We start from the raw sequence: 22,121 nt of genomic DNA, 5'->3' as shown, positions 1-22,121 counted from the left end.
CTTCCCCTTCAGTCTCCCCGGCCAGGCCCAGGAGGGAAGTGACCTCCCCCTCTCCATCCATTTCCCCCAGAAGTTACAGGTCAAGGATGGAGGATCCAAGAGAAGGGGGATCTGGAGACTATTTGCCACCAGCTCAATTGGCACCACAGGATCCCTCCCGTGGTCCTTCAGAGGAGGATCTGGAGGAATTAGAGAACTTGCCTCCCAATATTAAAAGGCTCATTTGTACTGCAATTTATAAGGGTATCTCCTCGGGCCTAGCTCACAGGGATCCATCCCAGGGTAGGCCTCATCCTGTGGCTGCTGCCAGAAGCAGACCTCCGATTGCTGATAGAAGTCTGGAGATGACTAGGGTGCCTTCTCCTTCGATTGTCAGTGTGGGTTCCTTTTTGGGGGAACCTGCTCATGTTGCTCTGGGGTTTTCTGAGGATGAGGAGGATTCTCCCGAGACACCGGTTTTTCCCGGTCTTTTTCCCCCTCCAGCATTTAAACCTATGCTGCGCAAGGCCAAAAGGACCACGCAGATTGGCACGCCCCCCCCCGGCCTTTCAACGTAAGGACCCAAATCTGGCAATGTTTATTAACCCCAACACGGAGAAGGAGGAGGTGCCAGCTCCTCCCCTTTTTCTGGAGGTAGTTCAGGATCAGTGGGCTAAACCTTCTTCTTTGCCTAACCCGGGTGGTAACGACAAACGTTACTACAATATGGAGCAAGCCTTTGCGCAGGCTCTTCAGCTGCCCACAGTAGATGCTCCGGTTGCCCTGTTAGCCAACGCTTCCTCCGTAGTCACGGGCGATGTGGCCGATAAATTGAAACCGGAGGACAAGCGGGCGGAACTAGCCCTGCGCAAAAATTTCAACGCTTCGGCCTGGGCTATTAAAGCAGCCGCGGCAGCCTCTTACTTTAATCGCACCTCTGTCATGTGGCTACGACAGCTGCAAGACCGCATACCTCTGGAAGATGAGCGTCTTCATCAAGACCTCGCCAAAATTATTTCAGCCACACAGTTCTCGGCGGACGCCACTCTCGACTCCATTAAATTCTCGTCCAGAGCTCTTGCCACCTCTGTGACTACGCGGAGACTTTTGTGGCTCCGAAATTGGCAAATGGACAACAAGTCCAAATGGAGTCTGGCGGGGGCGCCCTTCTCGGGTCCCAACCTTTTCGGGACTTCTCTAGATCCCATCCTTGTAGAGAACAAGGACAAGAAAAAGGTCCTACCTTCCAATACAAAGAAGCCAGACAACCGCCCGTCATCTTATCGTAGGTCCTCTTCCTATAGGGCTTCAGATCAGGATTACCGTCAGCAGAGATTCACTCCCTATAGATATGACAGGCAGTACCAGCGCCCTTATTATCAAGATAGAAACAGGTTTCAAAACCAATCCAAACGGCCCTTTCGCGAGGGAGGACGGCCGTCCCTTCCGCAGGGGGAAATGACTCAAACCCGAGTCTACCCATAGGCGGCCGCCTGGCGTCCTTCGCGGACCAGTGGGATCGAATCACATCCGATGCCTGGCTCAGAACGACTGTCAGGGAGGGACTCCGGCTGGAGTTCCTAGCCCCTCCCCCGACGCTCTTCAGGACTTTTCCCCCCTCCAGGGACCCGGAGAGACGGCGCCTGATGCTTCTCGCAATTCAGCACCTGATCGAAATTCGGGCTGTCGAACTGGTTCCCCGGGGGGAGTGGGGTCAAGGCGTGTACTCCAATCTCTTCGTGGTCCCGAAGAGCTCCGGGGGATGGAGAGCGATATTGGACTTGAAGCATCTCAACTCTTATCTAGTCTACCGACACTTCAAGATGTCCTCACTCAAGTCGATCCTCCTCGGCATCAGACGAGGGGATTTCATGGCATCTATAGACTTAACCGAAGCTTACCTACATATTCCAATTCGGCCATCCCATCGAAAATTTCTCCGGTTTTCCCACGGGGGGCAGCACTTTCAGTACAGGGCTCTTCCCTTCGGCCTAGCCTCAGCCCCCCGCACATTCACGAAGGTCCTGGCGGCAATGGCGGCTCACTTTCGCTCAAGGCCGGTGAGACTTCATTGCTACCTCGACGACGTGCTCGTCCTTGCCCAGTCTCAGTCACAAGCAGTAAGAGATCTACAGACCACCGTTCAGACTGCAGGCCCTGGGCTTCTCCATCGACTTCCCCAAGAGTCACCTGTCACCTTCAACGACAATCCTACACTTAGGCACTGTGATCTACCAAAATGTTTCCCTTCAAATTTTTATGATGTCCTAATAAAATTCAGCTTGGTTACATGGCATAGTGCATTCTTTTCTAAGTCTGTGCATCATGCATTTTTTAATTTAAATTTAAGTTTTAAAGGGATTATTTTTTCCTTTCAGCATTTTAGGATTTGACAGTAATTATGTGCCAAAAATGGAGGTCAGTTCCATGCTATATGTATATTAGAATATTAGGCATATTTACTATTTATTACTTTTCCATCTGGTGTTCTGAGAGTTGTTTTGCAGGAATTGGCAAAAGACGTGGTTGGGTTGTAGTCAGTGTAAGCAATTTTGCAGGATGAGATACATAAGTTAACTTTCGCAGTTTGTGTCGTCTTCCACAGTTCAGGAATTCTGTATTTTCTGTTTAAAAAGCAAAGGAAAAGGTTGATATTCTTTCCCGATGCAGGAACAGCCAAATTTCAAAATGGGCGTTTCAACATGAGTATAGTACTTATTCCCTCTGCTGTTGTATGACTGTGTTGAGACCCGTTGGAATTTCTCTGCACAAGACAATAAGGTTGGAAGAAGATTGTGGAAGGTTGTAGGATTGTCTGTTTCACAATGGGCTTTAGCAGGCCTCTGTTTTCATGCTGTTGGATTGAAGAGAATATGAATGGAAAAGAAGACACTTGAGGGCAGGTAGAATACTGTGACCTCATCACGCTATTCCTTTCCTGGAGGAGGATGTGATGTTTGCAAGCCTATTCTTACGCTTATGATTATCTTTTAGTTGTTGATTCAATATGTGGATTGCACTTCTGTTGCTGTGTGTGTGTGTTTGAGGCAGCTCCAGGATCAGGGCTGCTGCCCAGTAGTTGGTCAGGGTATTGGAATGCAGAGATGAATTACATAGAATAAAGGGGATTTTGGAAGGAACAGGGGCTTCAGAAGTAAGGGTACCCCAAGCAAGGTTAAAGAAGATGCATGCAGCCATGTATTTACACAAAAGTAAATTGCAAACTTTGAAGGAACTATGTCTTCCTAGATATATATTGACAAAGTAGCCATGCAACTTTATAGCTCCACTGAGGAATCTAGTCACTATGGTCAGTAGTAAGAGTTGATGTGAGCTTCAGTGCAAATTGTGGCTAATAAAAGGACAAAATCGCATTCTGATTTGATGTTCAGTATAAACCAGTCAAGTACTATAGCATGTATTTTAAAAATACTAAGTTATCCACTTAGTATCCTCTTTCTCTCTCTCCTCCTCTCACTTTATGACATTTGTCATTACTTTGGATATTTTATATCTGTTTGTTCAGACTGAAGTCTCCGGTTTAGAAACTAATTTTTCTTTCCTTGTCATTGCCAAAGGGAAGCTCAGAACTGAGTTACTGTCAGCCATAAAGTTGTTTTTGAAATGGTTGTTCTTTATGTGATAGAACATGTTCATTGAACCAATAATAAATGCTTTTTACAGAAATAAGAAATGTTTCCTCTTCTGGTTTGGCACAAGAAAAGCCAGTTCATGATAACAACATGAATCTTTGTTACAGCGGAATTAATTTTAAAAATCCGTGGATCAACTTTGTTCCAATCTTTAGGCACACACACACACACCTTAAGAACTGTGGCTATTTTTGTGTCTTTTACAAATAGCCAGGCCTTGGAAATTTATTGTGGAAATTAAAAACAATAAATACTCATCCTTTGGCACATAGTAGTGAAATGACTAGTGTTGGTTTAAGGCAAGTGGCAATGATCCTTTTGACAGTGAATGGTGATATTTATATAAATTCAAGTAGAATGGAGCTGATTTGATTGCATTGTTGCTGCCATGGGGGAGGGGGGTGAGGTAGAGATGGATAATGATGACAATGACAACGATGATGATGGATCTTTAAATATTGTAAGCTGCCTGGAACCACCTATGTGTGAGTTGTGTAGCTCTATAAATTTATATAGAAATATAAATACACACACAAACACACAGGATGGGATGGAGGGAAGGAAGGAAGTACATATTCCACAGTGAAGTAGATGTCCTCAGGATATTCCTCAAGGTATTGTGGATTAATAGATTAATCCATGGATCCTTAGTAGGAACTTTTTTGATACTCAACATTGTTCATTTTAGGGGGAAAAATTCTTTAGAGGGCTTCAAAAGAAGACTAATTCCTTCTTTTGTCCAAGGTGCTTTCCTGCAATGGATCAGTACTTGAACTTGTCGTATTCTGACTTCAGTTTCTTTGTTCATGACTGAAAACAGATAAGAGGTATGTCCTTGCTTATGAACTCTCTCCTCCTAGTGAACCCAGTGATGAGAACCAGTAGTAAAATACTAAACATTTTTTTAACAATTTGAGGCTGATATTGTTTCCACCCCATGGTGCAGTAGATGTGAGTTGTTTCTGCTACGCTGTTATGTTATGGTGTTACATATAACACCTGCTTTATTGCATATTTTATTTATTTACCTTGGTATCATCCTGGTTGCTGTAAGAATGCCAAGCAATTAAAAAATATATTCATAACAATTGTTTTCACCCTGAAAGAGCCGTTGAAGTGATGATAAGAAACCACATTTGGTTGTCAAGTTTCCAAGATAGAGGAACTTAAAAGTGCCGTGAGATTAGGGGATCTAAGAATGCAGTCTTCGGTGATGAAGAATTCACTCTCCTTCAATGGAATGTTTTAGAAGCAGTCTTAAAAAGCAGTGGTGCCATATTTTTAGGAGTATAAGATGCACCTTTCCCCCCCAAAAAAGTGGGTGACAATCTGGATGTGTCTTATACACTGAATACAGCATTTTTGGCCTCCGGAAACCCCGCCCCCTTCACAAAAATATATGCCTGCAAAGTGCTCTTGGGGGCTGGGGAGAGCAAAAACTAGCGAAAAACGGGCTGTTCTTTGCTAATTTTTGCCCCCTCCCCCCACCTCCCAGGAGCACTCTACAAGCCTCCTAAAGGCTATGCATGCCCTTTTTTTGGCAAAAAAATGGGCCCGTTTCTGCGAAAAATGGACCATTTTTTGCTCATTTTTGCCCCCCTCCCAGCCCCCAGGAGCACTTTGCAGGCCTCTCAAACTCTCTGCATACCCTATTTTTCCAAAAAAATGATGTGTGCAGAGGGTATAGGAGATCTGCAGAGTACCAAAACTTTTTTAAAAAAATTTACCTCTTCAAAATCTTGGTGTGCCTTATATTCCGTTGCGTCTTATACTCCGAAAAATACGGTATCCAATCTTAGCAACTTTAAAATTGGTGGACTTCAATCCCATTTCTGGGAGTTGAAGTCCACCAATTTTAAAGTTGCCAAAGTTGGACACTGCTGCATTAAAGATTGAAGAACAGTGAGCTTAAGTCTTAACCTACTGAATATGGAGATGTGTTGAACTACAACTTTTTGTCATCCACATCCATACTCACCGGTGTGAATGATAGAGGTTGTAGTCAAGGCACATCTGGAGATTCAGTAGTGTTATGTTTGGGCTGACCGCTAAGCATACCCTTAATGCGTGCCAGTTTAACTCTATCTGGAGGGCAGTTGACAAAAAGACAAGTGTAATGAGTCAAGTTTTATCTTCGGTTTGATTCAAGAACTGAAGCAAAAAAGAAACCCTTGACTTCTGAGATTACACACGGATTCCCAAAAGAATGCCTCACAGCCACTTCTGAAGCTGTGGACCTGATGTCAAAATTGAGTGCCGTTTTCTGTATCCTGCAGCCGTAGATAATAATAAAAAAGGGACTGATCTGAAAAACCACTGCACGTTAAAAGGATCCTGCCATTTCCAAGGGTACAGTTGGCCAAGGACAGAGCGAAGTCAATTGTCGGAGCATTTTGAGATTTATACTTCTCATCTGGAGATGTTAAAAGGGGGATGTTCATTTGAAAAAATAAAAAATAAAACCACCAGTTCCACTCAAGCTGGCATAAAGACCCTTGTGATTCTGAATGGAGGGCCAATCTTAGGAAGTTAGCTTGGGATGTTTTCACTTCCACTCTTCTCAACCTGTCTCTGATAATAGAATAGAATAGAATAGAATAGAAAGTGTAGAATAGAATAGAATAATAGACTAGAATAGAGTGTAGAATACAATAGTGTAGAGCAGAGCAGAATAGAATAGAACAGAATAGAAATATAGAATAGAATAGAGTGTAAAATAGTGTAGAGCAGAGTTGAGTAGAATAGAATAGAACAGAATTCTTAATTGGCCATGTGTGATTGGACACACAAGGATTTTGTTTTTGGTGCATATGTTCTCAGTGTACATAAAAAGACAAGATACATTCCTCAAGAATTGTAAGGTACAACATTTAATGATAGTCATAGAGTACAAATAAGCAATTAGGAAACAATATCAATATAAATCGTAAGAATACAAGCAACAAAGTTATAGTCCTGCAGTCATAAGTGGGAGGAAATGAGAAGACTAATAGTAATAGTAATGCAGACTTAGTAAATAGTTTGACAATGTTGAGGGAATTATTTGTTTAGCAGAGTGATGGCGTTTGGGAAAAAACTGCTCTTGTGTCTAGTTGTCTTGGTGTGCAGTGCTCTATAGCTCATTTTGAGGGTAGGAGTTGAAGCAATTTATGCCCAGGATGTGAGGGGTCTGTAAATATTTTCACAGCCCTCTTTTTGACTCGTGCAGTGTACAGGTTCTCAATAGAAGGCAGGTTGGTAGTAATTGTTTTTTTGGCAGTTCTAATTATCCTCTAAAGTCTTTGTCTGTCTTGTTGCAGAACCAAACCAGACAGTTATAGAGGTGCAGATGACTAATATTCTGCACTAATAGTAATGCAAGGGTAGGAGAATTAGGAATATACTTTCAAAGATCTGATATGAAGGATGATGCATCCAAGGTTAAATTACTACTGAGTAAGAGTGATACATAGAAGGGAGAAATGTTATATCTGCCCTCACAGAGTGGCTTTCTACTCCCTACCTGTGCTCTGAGAACATAAAGGTAAATCCGCCTCCAGGTACTTACAGTGTGTAAACATGGTGAGTGCCTGTCTGTTGGTTTTTTTAAAACTGGGTGTCCAGACTGTCATTGCTCCCTCCTCCCTTTCTGTTGTTTGCCTAAAGCAGTTGAAGAAAGCAGAAGGATGGAAATGGAATAAATGCAGCAAATTGCATAACGTGTGGAAGGACCTCTTTTTCTGCAAGCAGGATTTGATATTCCGGTCTGCATCTGGACTTAGAACTCCCAAAATAGATCCAAGGAGCTCTTGCGCCTGGAGAAGAAGAGAAATTGTTGGCGGCTGCCTCCACATATACATTTCTGTGTTTTTCTTTTAAACCTTCCTTTCCATAAATTATTCTCTTTTCGGTGCTTCGCTATGGGAACAGTTTAAGTCTTCCCTGCTGTCAAGCAAGTGGGCTTCCCAGACAGCTTTTGTGTTGTGCGCTGAGAAGCTGGCAACCCTTAAAACAGTCTCACCCCCCCCCCCCCAGTCTCAGACTCTTCCCTTTCCTTCTTCCCTCCTCCCATTTTCCCTTCGGCTGTGCTGACATTACATCGATAGATGTGCTTGAAAGGAAAACAGCAGAGAGAGAGTTGACTGTCTGCCAGATTCTCTTGCTGCTGTCCCTTGTCTTTTTCCCCCCAGGTCTTCAATTGTGTACATATATTTCTTTCCTCACTGTCTCCAGATTTCTTTGCTGCCTATGTATATCACCAGGGATATCTTACACCCCTTCCTATAATAGTTGATTCAAAAGATTAGTCTTCCCCCTGCCTACTTATTCTCTGTAATTACACGTATCCAAACTGCATTCAATACACTTTTTCTTTCGGAAGGTACCGGTGTTGATTGCACTTGTAAAAACTGTTAGTTTATTATTTGGCGACTCCCTTAGGGATGCCAGCTAGAGGAAAGCTTTTACACTCTCAAAAATGTTTTTCTTACCCTCTGCCGTGAGTCTTTCCGTATTTGTCCTGCAGAGTTGCTCATTTGTTGCTCAGCTAACCAGAAGAGATGAGAAAAGAATCAGGTGAGGCGGTGTAAAACAAGTGAGATGGGCGGCAGAAGTTTTGATTTGACCTTTTCCAATAATTTCTCAAATCTTCAAAAAAAAAAAAGAATTTTTTTCTTTTTTTGCAAAAGAAAAGACGTTTACACATTGCTGACTTTTCCCGCTAGGAGTAGGTGGAAAGGAGCTGTTAGTGGTTAGAGTCCTTCCTTTCTGCCTGTGCAATGATGCACTCCCTGGCATCTTTTAAACATTTTATTCTGATCTTCCTGTATATTCAGTTTGGTGAAATGCGCCCTAGGCATCAGATTTAACACCTACAAAAAGGTTTAGTTTGAATCAAGCCTGATTAATTTCACTATTTGTTAGTCTCTTCGTTAGAAATCCATCAATATTAGTTGGATGGGTTGTGTTGAGATTTTGGAATCTGCATAACTGAGAAGGAAAGGGGGGACATCTAGGATCAGCACACAGACAACTCAATAACACTGTCCTAGTATTAAATAATAAGAATTGGTTTGGAGTTTGTAGAATCAAAATCTCCAGCAAAAATTGGACATAGTGCATTCCATCTCTACTTTGCAGTTAAAATTGCTTTTTTAAGGAGCTGTCCTCCCTTTCAGATGACTTTCCGATCAACCCAGTTAAAAAGGGGCGAGATATATTGCTGATAATGTCAAGAGACTGATTGATATAGCTGATGTAAAGTGCTAAGAGCATATGATTTATAGCAAACCAAGTCTTTCCAAGCATTTTATTGTTTCGATTTTGTCGAAACAGCATTTTATTATTTCCCATCCTCAGTAAACTTGAAATTACAAGGTGACCAAATTAGTAAATATGGGAACAATTTGTGCCATATACACAGTGGCCTGCAGGTAGTCCTCGAATTACAGCAGTTCATTTAGTGACTGTTCAAAGTTACAATGACACTGGAAAAAGTGACTTATAAGTGTCTGTTTTTCATACTGATGACCGTTGCACCATCCCCATGAACATGTGATCAAAATCCAGCTTTTTGGCAACTGACTCACATTTATTTTTATCAAGTTTGTTGACAAACTTGAACATTGGGCACTATCTAATAAAATGAAATTCAATGGTGAAAAGAGTAGGGTTCTACATTTAGGCAAGAAAAACGAAATACACACGTACAGGTGGTACCTTGCTCAATAGTAGTAACTGTGAGAGGGATCTTGGAGTCCTAATGGATAATCATTTAAATAGGAGCCAGCCGTGTGCAGCAGCTGCCAAAAAAGCCAGTTCTAAGCTGCATTAACAGAGGGATAGAATCAAGATCACGTGAAGTGTTAATACCATTTTATAAGGCCTTGGTAAGGCCGTACCTGGAATACTGCATTCAGTTTTGGTCGCCACGATGTAGAAAAGATGTGGAGACTCTAGAAAGAGTGCAGAGAAGAGCAACAAAGATGATTAGGGGACTGGAGACTAAAACATGAAGAACAGTTGCAGGAACTGGGTATAGCTAGTTTAATGAAAAGAAGGACTAGGGGAGACATAGCATTGTTCCTATATCTCAGGGGTTGCCACAAAGAAGAGGGAATCAAACTATTCTCCAAGGCACCTGTGTAGATCAAGAAGCAGTGGGTGGAAACTAATCAAGGAGAGAAGCAACTTAGAATTGAGGAGACATTTCCTGATAGTTAGAACAATTAATCAGTTGAACAGCTTGCCTCCAGAAGTTGTGAATGCCCCAACACTGGAAGTCTTTAAGAAGATGTTGGATAGCCATTTGTCTGAAATGGTATAGGGTTTCCTTTCTAGGCAGGGGGTTGGACTAGAAGACCTCCAAGGTCCCTTCTAACTCTGCTATTGTATTGTATTACAGTGGCAGTGTCCCAGGGTCACATGACCCCCCTTTCTGATTTTTTTTTAACCAGCAAAGAAGCCAGATTCACTTAACAACTGTAGCAAGAAAGGTCATAAAATGGGGGGCAAAACCGACTTAACAACTGTTTCACTTAGCAGCAACAATTCTTGGCTTAATTGCTGTCATTTAAGCCGAGGACCACCTGTATGATAATCCTTGGACAGAAATATTGACTGACTTTGTCTTCTCAAACCACTGACCTGAATCCTGGCTGGATCATGTGGGCCTAAAGGAGCATCCATTGTTCATCCAGCTTTTCCTTTGGACCAAGGTGCCAACAACACCTCCCCCCCCCAATATATTTTCTCCTGCCAGAGTGATTTGGACCCAGCTACCTTTCAACTCTGTGTTCATTGTGAGGTATTTTGACTTTGAACGGGAGAAGCAATGATGCAGTCCTAGCACCCCAAGTTCTACCATCTCTCACCTGAGGTGAAAGTCAGGCATCTTTATACAGTATTTTGCAAACATGCTAATTAATGAAAGCTTGTGTTCTCTTTCTCCCTCCTCTTCCCCCCCTCCCTCCCCTTGCAGCCAGTTGCTGAACCAATCCCAATCTGCAGTTTCTGCCTTGGCACAAAAGAACAAAACCGAGAAAAGAAACCAGAGGAGCTCATCTCTTGTGCTGATTGCGGCAATAGCGGTAGGTGACTTTCCATGTAAAATTTGGGGCACTAAGGTTTGTTGGCGCCGGTGATGATCCATCTGTTCATCTGGTTGGAAACACACACACACACACACACACACACACACAAAACCATTTGGTCTTTGTACTACCGTAGGCCTGATTGCAAATAAATATTTTCTAAAGATAAATGGGAAATATTATAACGTCCTAGCACTGTCATAAGGTTCTCAACTGCATTGATTGCTAGGCGATTCTCTTATCAGTTGCAGGAAAGCCCAGAGGTCAGTCCTCGTTTATGAGCATTAATTCCCAGCTATTCAGGGGTTTCCATTTGAGTTTCAATGGAGATCATGCATGACTCTGTCAGTGTGCGCTGTTTTAAACCAGATGCGCCTCCTTTGTCCTTGTGGCTCAGGATCTAGAAGTTAGAGTCGATATAACAGTTGTGGCCCGCCAGCAGCCAGCAGAGCTGGCAGCAGATTGGGACAGTGAGGAGATTGGGGAGGAACATGGGCCAGTCCTGGAGTCTGGGGAAGGGTCTGATGAGGGCTCTGTGTTGGAGGCAAAGAGGGGGCCAGGGCCATATACCAGTTATCAGCTGCCTTCGGAGTCAGACATCAGTGAGGCAGACAAACAGCTGGAGCCTGTTCCCGGTGTGTGCATGTGCAGAGTTGCCAGACAAAGAGAACAGCTAAAGAACAGGGTCTGAGTTAGTAGTATGGCCACAGGTGGATGATGAATGGCCCCTCCCATAGGAAATAAAAGAGGAGTGAAAGGGGAGTGGAGTTTGCAGGAGACAATTAGTTCGCTTAATTGGTTTGTGACTCTGAGACTCCTTGCCAAGTTTTGCAGAGATCGGCCTGGCAACTCTCCAAGCCAGATAAGGTCTGTGACTGTAAATCCTCCCTCGAAAGACTTTGCTGGATATGAATGAGCAGAATCCACAGGAAATTAATAAAAGGGCTTACAGTGAAGGCCTTAACAAAATTTAAAAATCAAAATAAATGTTTAAATAGTCTGGAGCAAATTTTTTGGAAACAAATGATAAATATTGGAATGTGACACTTTACTTAACATTGTTTTGGAGATCTATATCCCAAATTAGTTTCTTAAGGGTAGTTGTAGCATTAGAAAAACCTAGCGAGTACAGACTTTCCATAGATCTAGCAATTGAATTTTTATCAAGGGCTTTTCCAAGCCATGATGATTTCAAGACAATCTGTAAATACTAATGGGACCAAACCTATAGGAAAGGAATGTTGGTCTTACCTGAACGTGTCTTTTCAGTGGACGAGAGGGAGGGGTCATGTGTGGTTTTGTCACAGCCTGATTGGTCCATAGACTGAGGGAAATTTCTTAAATACTCCTTCCTTCCCATTGGCTCCCAGTTTCCTTGATGGCAAGGTACTGCATCTGTTCAAAAGAAGCACAAGAAGACCCGGGAACCTCCCGGCCCTCCCCCGCCCTACTCTAACTTATCTAGGGCGGGAAGTGATCCCTCCCTCTCGTCCACTGAAAAGACACATTCAGGTAAGACCAACGTTCTTTTTCCAGTGGACTCGAGGGAGGGGTCGCATGTGGGACATACTCAAGCTAAGTCCCAGGGAGGGGAAACTAGGGCCCCACGGGAGGTTCTGCTGCCACCCTTTGTAGGACCCTACGTCCGAAGGACGCCTCCGTGGAGGCAAAGGCGTCCAAGCAGTAGTGACGGATGAAAGGGTCGGGGAAGCCCAAGTGGCCGCCCGACAGATCTCTTCGAATCGGACCCTGGTGGCCCATGCTGCCATGGTAGCGGCGCTTTGAGTCGAATGGGCCGTGATACCTGCCGGGGGAACCTGGCCCGAAGCCTCGTAGGCCGTCACTATGGCCTGACGCAGCCACCTGCCTATGGTCGCCGAGGACACCTTAGCCCCTAAAGGCCCCAGTTGAAAGGAAACAAATAGGGCCTCTGACCTGCGCACCCCTTCCGTTCAAATGAGGTAGATGCGCAGCACGCGGCGGACATCCAAACAGTGCCAGAGGTGCTCCCTTTCGTGGGAAGGGGCCGAGCAAAATTTGGGAGAATGATCTCCTGCGCCCTGTGAAACGGGGTGTTCACCTTTGGCAGAAAGGTGGGATCTAGGCAAAGGACTACCTTATCTAGATGAAATATGCAAAGATCGTCCCTGGAGGACAGGGTACCCAGCTCCGAGATGCGTCTGGCCGACGTGAAAGCCACCAGGAATGCCACCTTGAAGGACAGTAAACGAAGGTGAACTGTTTGGATAGGTTCAAACGGGGGACCCATTAGGGCCCTGAGTACCAGGGGAAGGTCCCAGGTAGGGAACCTTGTGAACCGGAGGGGGCCTGAGATTCGCCGCCCCTTTAAGGAATCGTTTGATAAGGGGAGAATGGGAGAGGGTATGGGATCCTTCCCCCCCAGGACGGTGACTAATGTGGCTACCTGTCTGCGCAGGGTGTTATGAGACAGACTGCTATCCAACCTCTTCTGAAGGAAGTCCAGAATGTTAGCCACCGAGGCCTTGGTGGGATCGAGACTTAGCGGGACGCACCACTTGACAAACGCCGACCAGGTGGAATTATAGATCCTGATGGTGGATGGGTGCCTAGCGGCCTCCAAGGTCTCTATGACCTTGGCGGATAGGTGAGCCCTTCTCAGGAGTCGCCGCTCAAGTGCTAGGCAGTCAGGTGGAGCCACTGGGGCTCCGGGTGGATCAGGACCCCCTGGCACAAGACAATCTCCTCCTGGGGAATCCTCCATGGTTGGGAAACTGAAAGCTGGTATGGGAGAGAAGGCATAAAGGAGGCCCAGAGGCCATCTGCTCCTGAGGGCATCCTTCTTCTCCGCTGACCGGTTCTGGAATCAGGAGAAGAACCTCGGGAGCTGTGCATTGAGCGGGGTGGCAAACAAGTCCACCTGTGGGGTGCCGAACCTCAGGCATATCTTCTGGAATAGCTGTGGATGGAGTTGCCATTTGCCGTTGTCGAGGGTCTCTCGGCTCAGCCAGTCCGCCTGATGGTTGGACTCCCCTGATATGTGCTCCGACACCAATGATGACAGGTGTTTCTCTGCCCACGCGCCCAACTTCAGAGCCTCCAGCCAGAGGGCTCGGGAGTGCGTGCCCCCTGACAGTTTATATGGGCCTTTGTGGCGACATTGTCTGTCAGGAGCAGCACATGACGTCCCTTCACAAAGTCCTTGAAGTGTCAGAGGGCCAGGCGTGCTGCCTTCAGTTCCAGCCAATTGATGTTGTGGCAGAGGTCTGAGGCAGTCCAACGACCCTGTGTCATCCTGGAAACCATCAGGGCCCCCCAGCCGAACAGACTCGCATCTGTCATCAAAGTCACCCTGTCTGTTTCCCCAGAACACGCTGCCCTGCCGCAGGGCCGGGGAAAGCCACCACTGGAGGGACGCTTGGACCTCTGTCGGGAGACGAAGGGTCCGCAGGGAATTGCTCATCCTCCTCTTCTGGAATGGAATCAAGGTCCATTGGAGCGCCCGTAGATGGAGACGGGCCCATGGAACTATTCCAATATAGGAGGCCATCTTGCCAAGTAGCTGAGACAATGTCAGGATAGAAACTGACTGACTTCTGCAAACCTTGACTACGAGTTGATGAAGACTGGTAAGATGGGGAGAGCCGGACTATCCCTGTCACTGAATCTATGACTGTCCCTAGGTGTAGTATGCATGTGAGCATACTCCGGGGGGATTACCTGGCCTCTGTAGATCTCACAAGAGGCTTACCTCCACATCCCAATTCTACCAGCTCACCGCAGGTACCTGAGATTCTCTCACGGGGACCTCCACTACCAATATCGGGCCTGTTAGGGATGTAACCCTAGGCTTGGCTTGGCAATGTATATAAGCCATGATTACTTTACTGTTACTTTAAATGCTTAAGAGATATAATTGGTTTGTTACTTCAAGCAGTCATAAGAGGGAGCCAGAATGGCTGTTAGCTTTAACTTTAACTTTTAACTTTTATTTGATTTCTAGACCGCCCCTCTCCCAGAAGGGACTCGGGGCGGTGTACAGTCATATTAAAAACAATAAATATACATAATATAAATATAAAATAAATATAGGTGTGGCTGGAGGAGGTAGCAATAGTTTACTGTACAATAGTTAAAGTTAGATTTAAAATTTAAAAATTTAAAAATACATTAAAAAACACCCCTAAAAACTATCCCAGGATAAAATATTTGCCAGGAGGTATAAATGGGACTATAAGTGGGCCAGGCCAGCTAATTGGAACAGGTGGGTCTTAAGTTTCTGTCGGAAGGAGCGGAGGTCGGTAGTAGTTCTAATATCGGGGGGGAGGTCATTCCAGAGGGTTGGGCCCATCACAGAGAAGGCTCTACTCCTAGGCGCCGCCCGTTGGCATTGCTTGGTGGACGGCACCCGGAGGAGTCCCTCCCTGTGAGAGCGAATTGGTCGCAGGGATGTATGCGGTAGCTCTCTGTTTTGTTAGAAGCTGATCGCTGTATTTTGAGGTATTGTGGTTTGCTACTGTTTAGCTATACTTTGTGTGTTAGACTGACTATTTTGATAACTGAATTACTGAACCGTGTATGATTTGGACTGTTAACCGAACTCTGAATACCTCTATATTTCTACATAGTAAACTACTATATTTTATACTATTCAGTGTCTCTGTATGCTGGTTTGTACATGTTATTCCATACCACTCTCATTACGCTTCTCTGCATACTTGATGGAGGCGCTCATCTTGGATCAGAATACGATCCTGGAGCTGGCGGAGCCACATAACAGTCGTGCGGTTAAAGTAAGAGGCCGCCACTGCTGACTTAACTGCCCAGGCGGAGGCGTTAAAATTCTTACGTAAGGTAAGCTCCGCCCTTTTGTTGTCCGGTTTCATCTTGTCAGCCGCATCCCCAGAAACCACAGGGAAGGAGGAGACCAAGGCCGCAATCGGAGTGTCTATAGCTGGTAATTGAAGGGCCTGCGCGAACGTTTGCTCCACATTGTAGAAGCGACGATAGTTGCTGCCCCGGTTGGAAAAGTTGGACGGACGAGCCCACTGGTTCTTCACCACCTCCATAAACAAGGGGGGAGCAGGGATCTCCTCCTTGTTCGTTGCAGTATTAGAGAACATTGCCATATCAGGGTCTCTAGGTTGAGGGACCGTAGGGTCCCCAGTTCCAATCTTAGTGGTTTTCCTAGCCTTATGCAGAAGGAGTTTGAACATTGCTGGGGGAAAAAGCCCTGCAGAGGAGGGGGAATCAGGAGTAGCGGCATCCTCATCCTCTGAAAACCCCATGTCATTATGATTGTCCTCTCCTTGGGTGGAGCCTTTGCTGACCATGGAGGGAGATGTGGCTCTGAAGTGGTGATGCCTATGTCTGCTTGTAGCCCTGCTGGAGTGAGGTACCCTGTCTCTTTGGGCAATGCCCCGAGAGATGGCTGCAGAAATAAGCCTCTCGATTCTTTCAGGCAGGAGATCTAGATCCTCAAGATCATCCTGAGAAGGGGCTGGATCATGCGGGGCTAATCTCGTGGAAGATTGGTAGGCCCTAGATGGACCCTCCAAGGGATCCGCCTCCTCACCCCCAACTGGCTCTGGAGAGGCCGGAGGGGAAGGGGACACTTCTTGCCTGGAATACCTGCTAGATCTGGAAGGGGAGACTGAAGGAGAGGAGGGACTGAATCCCCTTGGAGGAGAGCCTGAATGATTGGAGGAAGGCCTGATTGGGGATCTGGACCTGCTTTTAGAATTAGGCCTGGTGGTCTGAGCCTGCCTCTCTGCCCTGGCAAAGGTTTTCTCCAAGGCCTTCTGCCTCCTCAACTCATCCATTGTGGTGGCCCTGGAAGGGCGTTGGGTAGCTAAGGGCTTCGATGCTGCTGCCCTGGTTTGGGGCCTATCAGCCAGCTCCCCCCTTTCCTCCATAGAGGCCTCGGTTGGGGCATGGGAATCAGATCTTGCAGCCATTGCTGTCACTCACGTGCTCAATATCAGACCTCTGTAGGTTCCACCGGTGCCTGGGCCTGTGGGAGCTGTGTCTGTAGCCTTTGTTAGCCGGTCTTGAGCCTTTTGATCACTGACTAGGCCCCAGGGAATGACTACGCGGCAGCTTGGGCCTGTCGCCATGTGGCGCCTCGCCGGGCCTCTGCTTTCGATTCCCTGCCTTGCCGATTAGATAAAGCGGCCGCGGCTTGACTTTAAGGCCCCGCGGCTCGTTCTCGCTCTCTCCTGCTTGCTTCAAAGGCTTCCGATAAAATCGCTGCTTTGGGGCCGCTCGTAGGCGCCGCGGTCCCTTTGAAATCGGGAGGCGCGGCAGCAAGCTAATTAAAGAATTTGGCGGTGGCAGGAGTCTTTGCGCTCTTTAGCTTTGAGCACCGGCAAGCACGCTGTTTTTAAATGAGCCGGCTAGCTCCCAGGGCTGCCCTCTGAAGCCTGTCACCCGCGCAGGCCCGGGAATATGACTAGAGCTCCTGGCCCGCGGAGAGGGAGAGGAATTGCCCCACAGGGCTCTCCCAAACAGCAAGAGGCAGAAAAGACTGACCCTTGGGCTGCAGCCAATACCATTTGGAATTTAGAATATCCAATGAATCAAATTTTACTTAAATAAAATAACTTGCAAACAAATTAATTCCTACCTAAGAGCCAAAACAGTGCTTGGACCAAGACTGAGAGGAAACTGGGAGCCAATGGGAAGGAAGGAGTATTTAAGAAATCTCCCTCAGTCTATGGACCAATCAGGCCTGTGACAAAACCAAAAGTGACCCCTCCCTCGAGTCCACTGAAAAATGGGATTAACTTTAGCCAGAAGCTGAGAAAAAGGAACCATGAGAAACTAGGCCTGTTCGGTAGGTAGGATGGCATTTTTAATAAATGTCAGTACCATCAATTGTGGCTCTAATGCATTTTATTTTGGAGGGTTTCAATAGCATTAAGTTTTGCAAAAGAGCCAATTTGGGAGCCATAAAGAAGCCGAGGGACTCCTTGAGCTTGGAAGACCTTATGAGGCTGCAGGATTATAACGGGCTCCTTTCAGATGCTAAAATCTTACAATAGCTAAAGAGGTACGCTTTGCAACATGGCCTGATAAGAAAAATGAACAAGCCAGGAAAAGGAAGCATGAAATTTCACTCCAGGGTATTTATAGGTGCGCACCTGTTCAGTTGGTGTCCCATTTATTTGCCATTTATACATTTTATGACATCGAGCAAAAACGTTTGGTTTTCCAACAATTTATTGATAGATTTTATTCTGTGCAAAATGAAACGGGTGCTTTTCCAGTGGAAGAGAGGGAGTGGTCACGTGTGGGTATTCTCAAAGCCTGATTGGTCCAAAGACTGAGAGTAAGCTTCTTAAATACTCCTGCCTTCCATTCCTGCCCAGTTTCCTCTCAGTCTCTTGGCCCTGATGAGAATTGTTTTTTAGGTAGGGAAAGATTTAGTTTTTTTCTTCAATCTGGTCTCAGATTTGGCTGAATTGGGCATTTTTAAAGTTTTTCTTAAATTCTAAATTGCAGCTGCGGCCCAAGGGACAGTCCTTCTGCTTCGGGCGGTCGGGGAGGGCCCTGTGGGGCATCCACCCTTCCCTCCGCAGGGACGGAGCCTTAGCCCTATCCCCGGGATTGCGGGGATGTCAGCTCCTACCAGCTGCGGGTGCAGCGTTCTTCCCTTTGGGACTGAAAGAAGCGTCGTCGACACCACGAGGTGTACACGAGCCGGCGGAGCAGCCGCCGCTTGATTCGAGCAGCTGCTGCACACTTTGGCGATTGTTTTTCAGCGCGATCGGTGATGCGAAGGGGGGAGTGCAGATACCAGCATCAGTCCCCACGGCCTTTTCAAGGGGGTGGCGGTCGCCCCTACCGCAGGCGGAAGTGACTCGAACTTCCAGAGGGGAAGAATGAGCAACTCTCTTCGCACCCTCTGCCTCCCAGCGGGGGTCCAGGCCTCCCTCAAGTGGTGGATCTCCCCGGCCATTCGCCAGGGCTGCTCCTTCTGGGAGCCGGACAGGATGACCGTGACCACGGACGGGAGCCTGTTTGGTTGGGGGCCCTGGTGGGCTCTTGTTTGGCCCAGGGTAGGTGAACGTCTTCGGATCTCCGGCACAATATCAATTGGTTGGAACTGAAGGCGCCTAGCCCTGCAACATTTCCAGTCATCCGTGGAAGGCCGTCATGTGCTTCTCCTGACGGACAACGTGGCCACCAAGGCTAACAATAAACCGTAAAGGGGGGACTCACTCTCGGGCTCTCGGGCTGGAGGCTCTGCGGCTTGGTGCCTGGGCGGAGAGACACCTGTTGTCGTTGGTGTTGGAACACATCTCCGGGATTTCCAACCACCAGGCGGACTGGCTGAGTCGGGCGACCCTAGACAATGGCGAGTGGCAGCTCCATCCGTCCTTGTTCCAGGGGATCTGTCGGAGGTTCGGCACTCCTCTGGTGGACCTCTTCGCCTCCCCGGCAAACTCACAACTTCCACGTTTCTTCACCCGGTTCCAATCTCGTTCAGTGGAGGGCACGGGGACTACTGAGGACGGCCAACCTGTCCTCTGGGGTCATCCGCACTATTGAGGCTTCCAGGCATCCGTCGATGACCCGGGTTTACAACTCCACCTGGGCTGCCTTATTAGGTGGTGCGCCCCACGGGAGATTTCTCCGGCTAGAGCTACTATTCCCGATGTCTTGGATTTTCTGCAGAAAGGACTGGACGATGGGCTGTCGTACAATACCTTGCGTCGTCAGGTGGTGGCCCTGTCTTTGGTACTGGGGGGGGGGTCTTCCTTCCTCTCTCTCGTTCCCCTGATCAAGCGTTTTCTTAAGGGGGCGGCTAATCTCCGCCCTCCCCCTGTTCATAGGCTCCCTACATGAGATCTGCCCCTGGTTCTCAGGGCCTTGATGGGGCCTCCGTTCGAGCCTCTCCGGTCGGTCCATCTGAGATTCTTGTCCCTTAAGGTGGTCTTTCTAGTGGCGATTACCTCGGCCCGGTGTATCTCGGAGCTGGGCGCTCTTTCATCCAAGGATAATCTTTGCCATTTTCACCAGGATAGGGTGGTTCTTCGTCTTGACCATACCTTCCTCCCAAAGATAAACACCCCCTTTCACAGGGCGCAGGTGGTCGTCCTACCGGATTTTTGTCCGGGTCCGTCTAATGATAGGGAGAGGCTCTGGCACCGTTTGGACGTCTGTCGGGCTTTGCATATTTATCTCCGACGGACTACGGAGGTTCGTAGGTCGGAGGCCTTGTTTGTCTCCTTCCAACCTAGGTTGTTGGGGGCCAGGGTGTCTTCGACTACCATCGGTCGTTGGCTACGACAGGCCATCGCAGAGGCCTATGGGGCGACGGATTGTCCCGTTCCGTCGGGGATAACAGCCCATTCTACTAGGAGTGGCACGACCACGGCAGCATGGGAGACCTCTAGGGCTCCCTTTGAGGACATTTGCCGAGCCGCCACTTGGGTGTCCCCGATCCCACTCATCCGACATTATCAGCTGGATGCGTTCGCTTTGGTGGATGCCTCCTTTGGTTGGAGGGTCCTACAGAGGGTGGTAGCTGATACTCCCCTTGGGCCATAACTTGTGGTTGTGTTTTTCCCCCCCTTGGGATTGAGCTTGGGTATGTCCCACACGTGACCACTCCCTCTCTTCCACTGGAAAAAGAACGTTGGTCTTACCTGAACATGTCTTTTTAGGGGAAGAGAGGGAATGTTCATGACCCGCCCTGTTTAGGTTGTTGTGGCCAAGGGGAGGCCGGGTGGTTCCTGGGGTTGTGTTGTTGGTTTTTTTTGTTTCAGTTCTGTCGTTTGCCTTCGAGGAAACTGGGCAGGAATGGAAGGGAGGAGTATTTAAGAAGTTTACTCTCAGTCTTTGGACCAATCAAGCTTTGAGAATACCCACACATGACCACTCCCTCTCTTCCCCTGAAAAGTCACGTTCAGGTAAGAGCAGCATTCTTTTTCTCATGCTCACCTATGAATTAGACATAATAACGATGCGATCACCATACAGTAGTGCTGAAATGACACCATCTGCCAGAATGGGTGTATGATGGGCTAAAACTACAAGTGCTTGGATTACAGGCAGTCCTCAATTTACAACAGTTCACTTATTGACCATTTGAAGTCACACCTGCACTAAAAAAAGTGACTTGTGACCCTTTTTCTCACTTGAGACCATTGCAGCATTCTCCAGAGTCACTGGATCAAAATGTAGATGCTTGGCAACTGATTCATATTTATGGCAGTTCAAGAGTCTTGGGATCATGTGATCCCCTTTTTCCAGATAAGTTTTTCTGACCGTGGCTTCCCGAGAGTAGGAAGCAAACTCCTGATCGCGACAAAAACCCTTTTTATTAATTTCCTGTGGATTCTGCTCATTCACATCCAGCAAAGTCTTTCGAGGGAGGATTTACGGTCACAGACCTTATCTGGCTTAGAGAGTTGCCAGGCCGATATCTGCAAAGCTTGGCAAGGAGTCTCAGAGAGTCACAAACCAATTAAGCGAACTAATTGTCTCCTGCAAACTCCACTCCCCTTTCACTCCTCTTTTATTTCCTCTGGGAGGGGCCATTCATCGTCCACCTGTGGCCTTACTCCCAAGTCAACCCTTTTTTGTTTAACTGTTCCCTTTGTCTGACAACTCTGCGCATGCGCACACTGGGAACAGGCTCCAGCTGTTCATCTGCCTCCCTGATGTCTGACTCTGAAGGCATACGGCTCTGGCCCCCTCTGCCTCCAACACAGAGCCCTCATCAGAGCCTTTCCCAGACTCCAGGACTGGCCCATCTTCCTCCCCAATCTCCTCACTGTCCCAATCTGCTGCCAGCTCTGCTGGTTGCTAATGAGCCACAACACAAGCAAAGTCAGTGGGGAAGCTTCACTTTACAGCCATGTTGCTAACTTAACAGCTGCAGTGATTCACTCAACAGCAGTGATAAGAAAGATCGTAGAATGGAGCAAGATTCATTTAACAACTGTCACGCTTAGCAACAAATTTTGCCCTCAATTGTGGTCTGTATGGAATTTAGATATACATTTACAGCAAAAACAAAATATATGGCTTCCTCAAAGCAGATGACAGATCATTCCATTATGAGCAGTATTTTTAGTGCCAGGCATCATTTCTTAGTCCAAAAATGCTACACAGATGAAAATAGACATAGATTTTAACAAGTGTTGTATGAATAGTACTTTAAAATCATGTGTGAATCATGGACATGTTGAAATCATTTGGGTTCAGCCATCCACAAAAATCTTTTTACGACTAAAGTTTTCCTCATAAAGCTGAAATAAAGTTCTTGGGCAAAAAATAATCATTTCCTTTTGAAAACACAGCCTGCAAATTGATGCAAAGTGCCGAAAACGTGTTTTGAATTCTTTTGACAAACCGGGAGTCTTCTCCGGAAGTCAAGAGTGAACTGCGTTAGAACCTGTAACCTTATTTTTACTAAATATTACTGTTT

At 46.8% G+C, this 22,121-nt stretch overlaps 1 protein-coding gene across 1 annotated transcript in view; it reads left to right on the top strand.

Annotated features, from left to right (window-relative positions):
* KAT6A (lysine acetyltransferase 6A) overlaps positions 1-22,121 on the top strand; it is a 122,385-nt gene that overhangs the window by 34,963 nt on the left and 65,301 nt on the right. Inside the window, exon 3 of the mRNA XM_081960510.1 lies at positions 10,591-10,699. Within this exon, the coding sequence (XP_081816636.1) occupies positions 10,591-10,699 (109 nt within the window). The remainder of the gene's footprint in view (positions 1-10,590; positions 10,700-22,121) is intronic.

Source organism: Natrix helvetica, assembly GCF_964273705.1.
Source record: "Natrix helvetica genome assembly, chromosome: 8".
Lineage (NCBI taxonomy): Eukaryota > Metazoa > Chordata > Lepidosauria > Squamata > Natricidae > Natrix > Natrix helvetica.
Note: the sequence above shows the minus strand (reverse complement) of the source record. Positions and strands in the feature narration are given on the sequence as shown.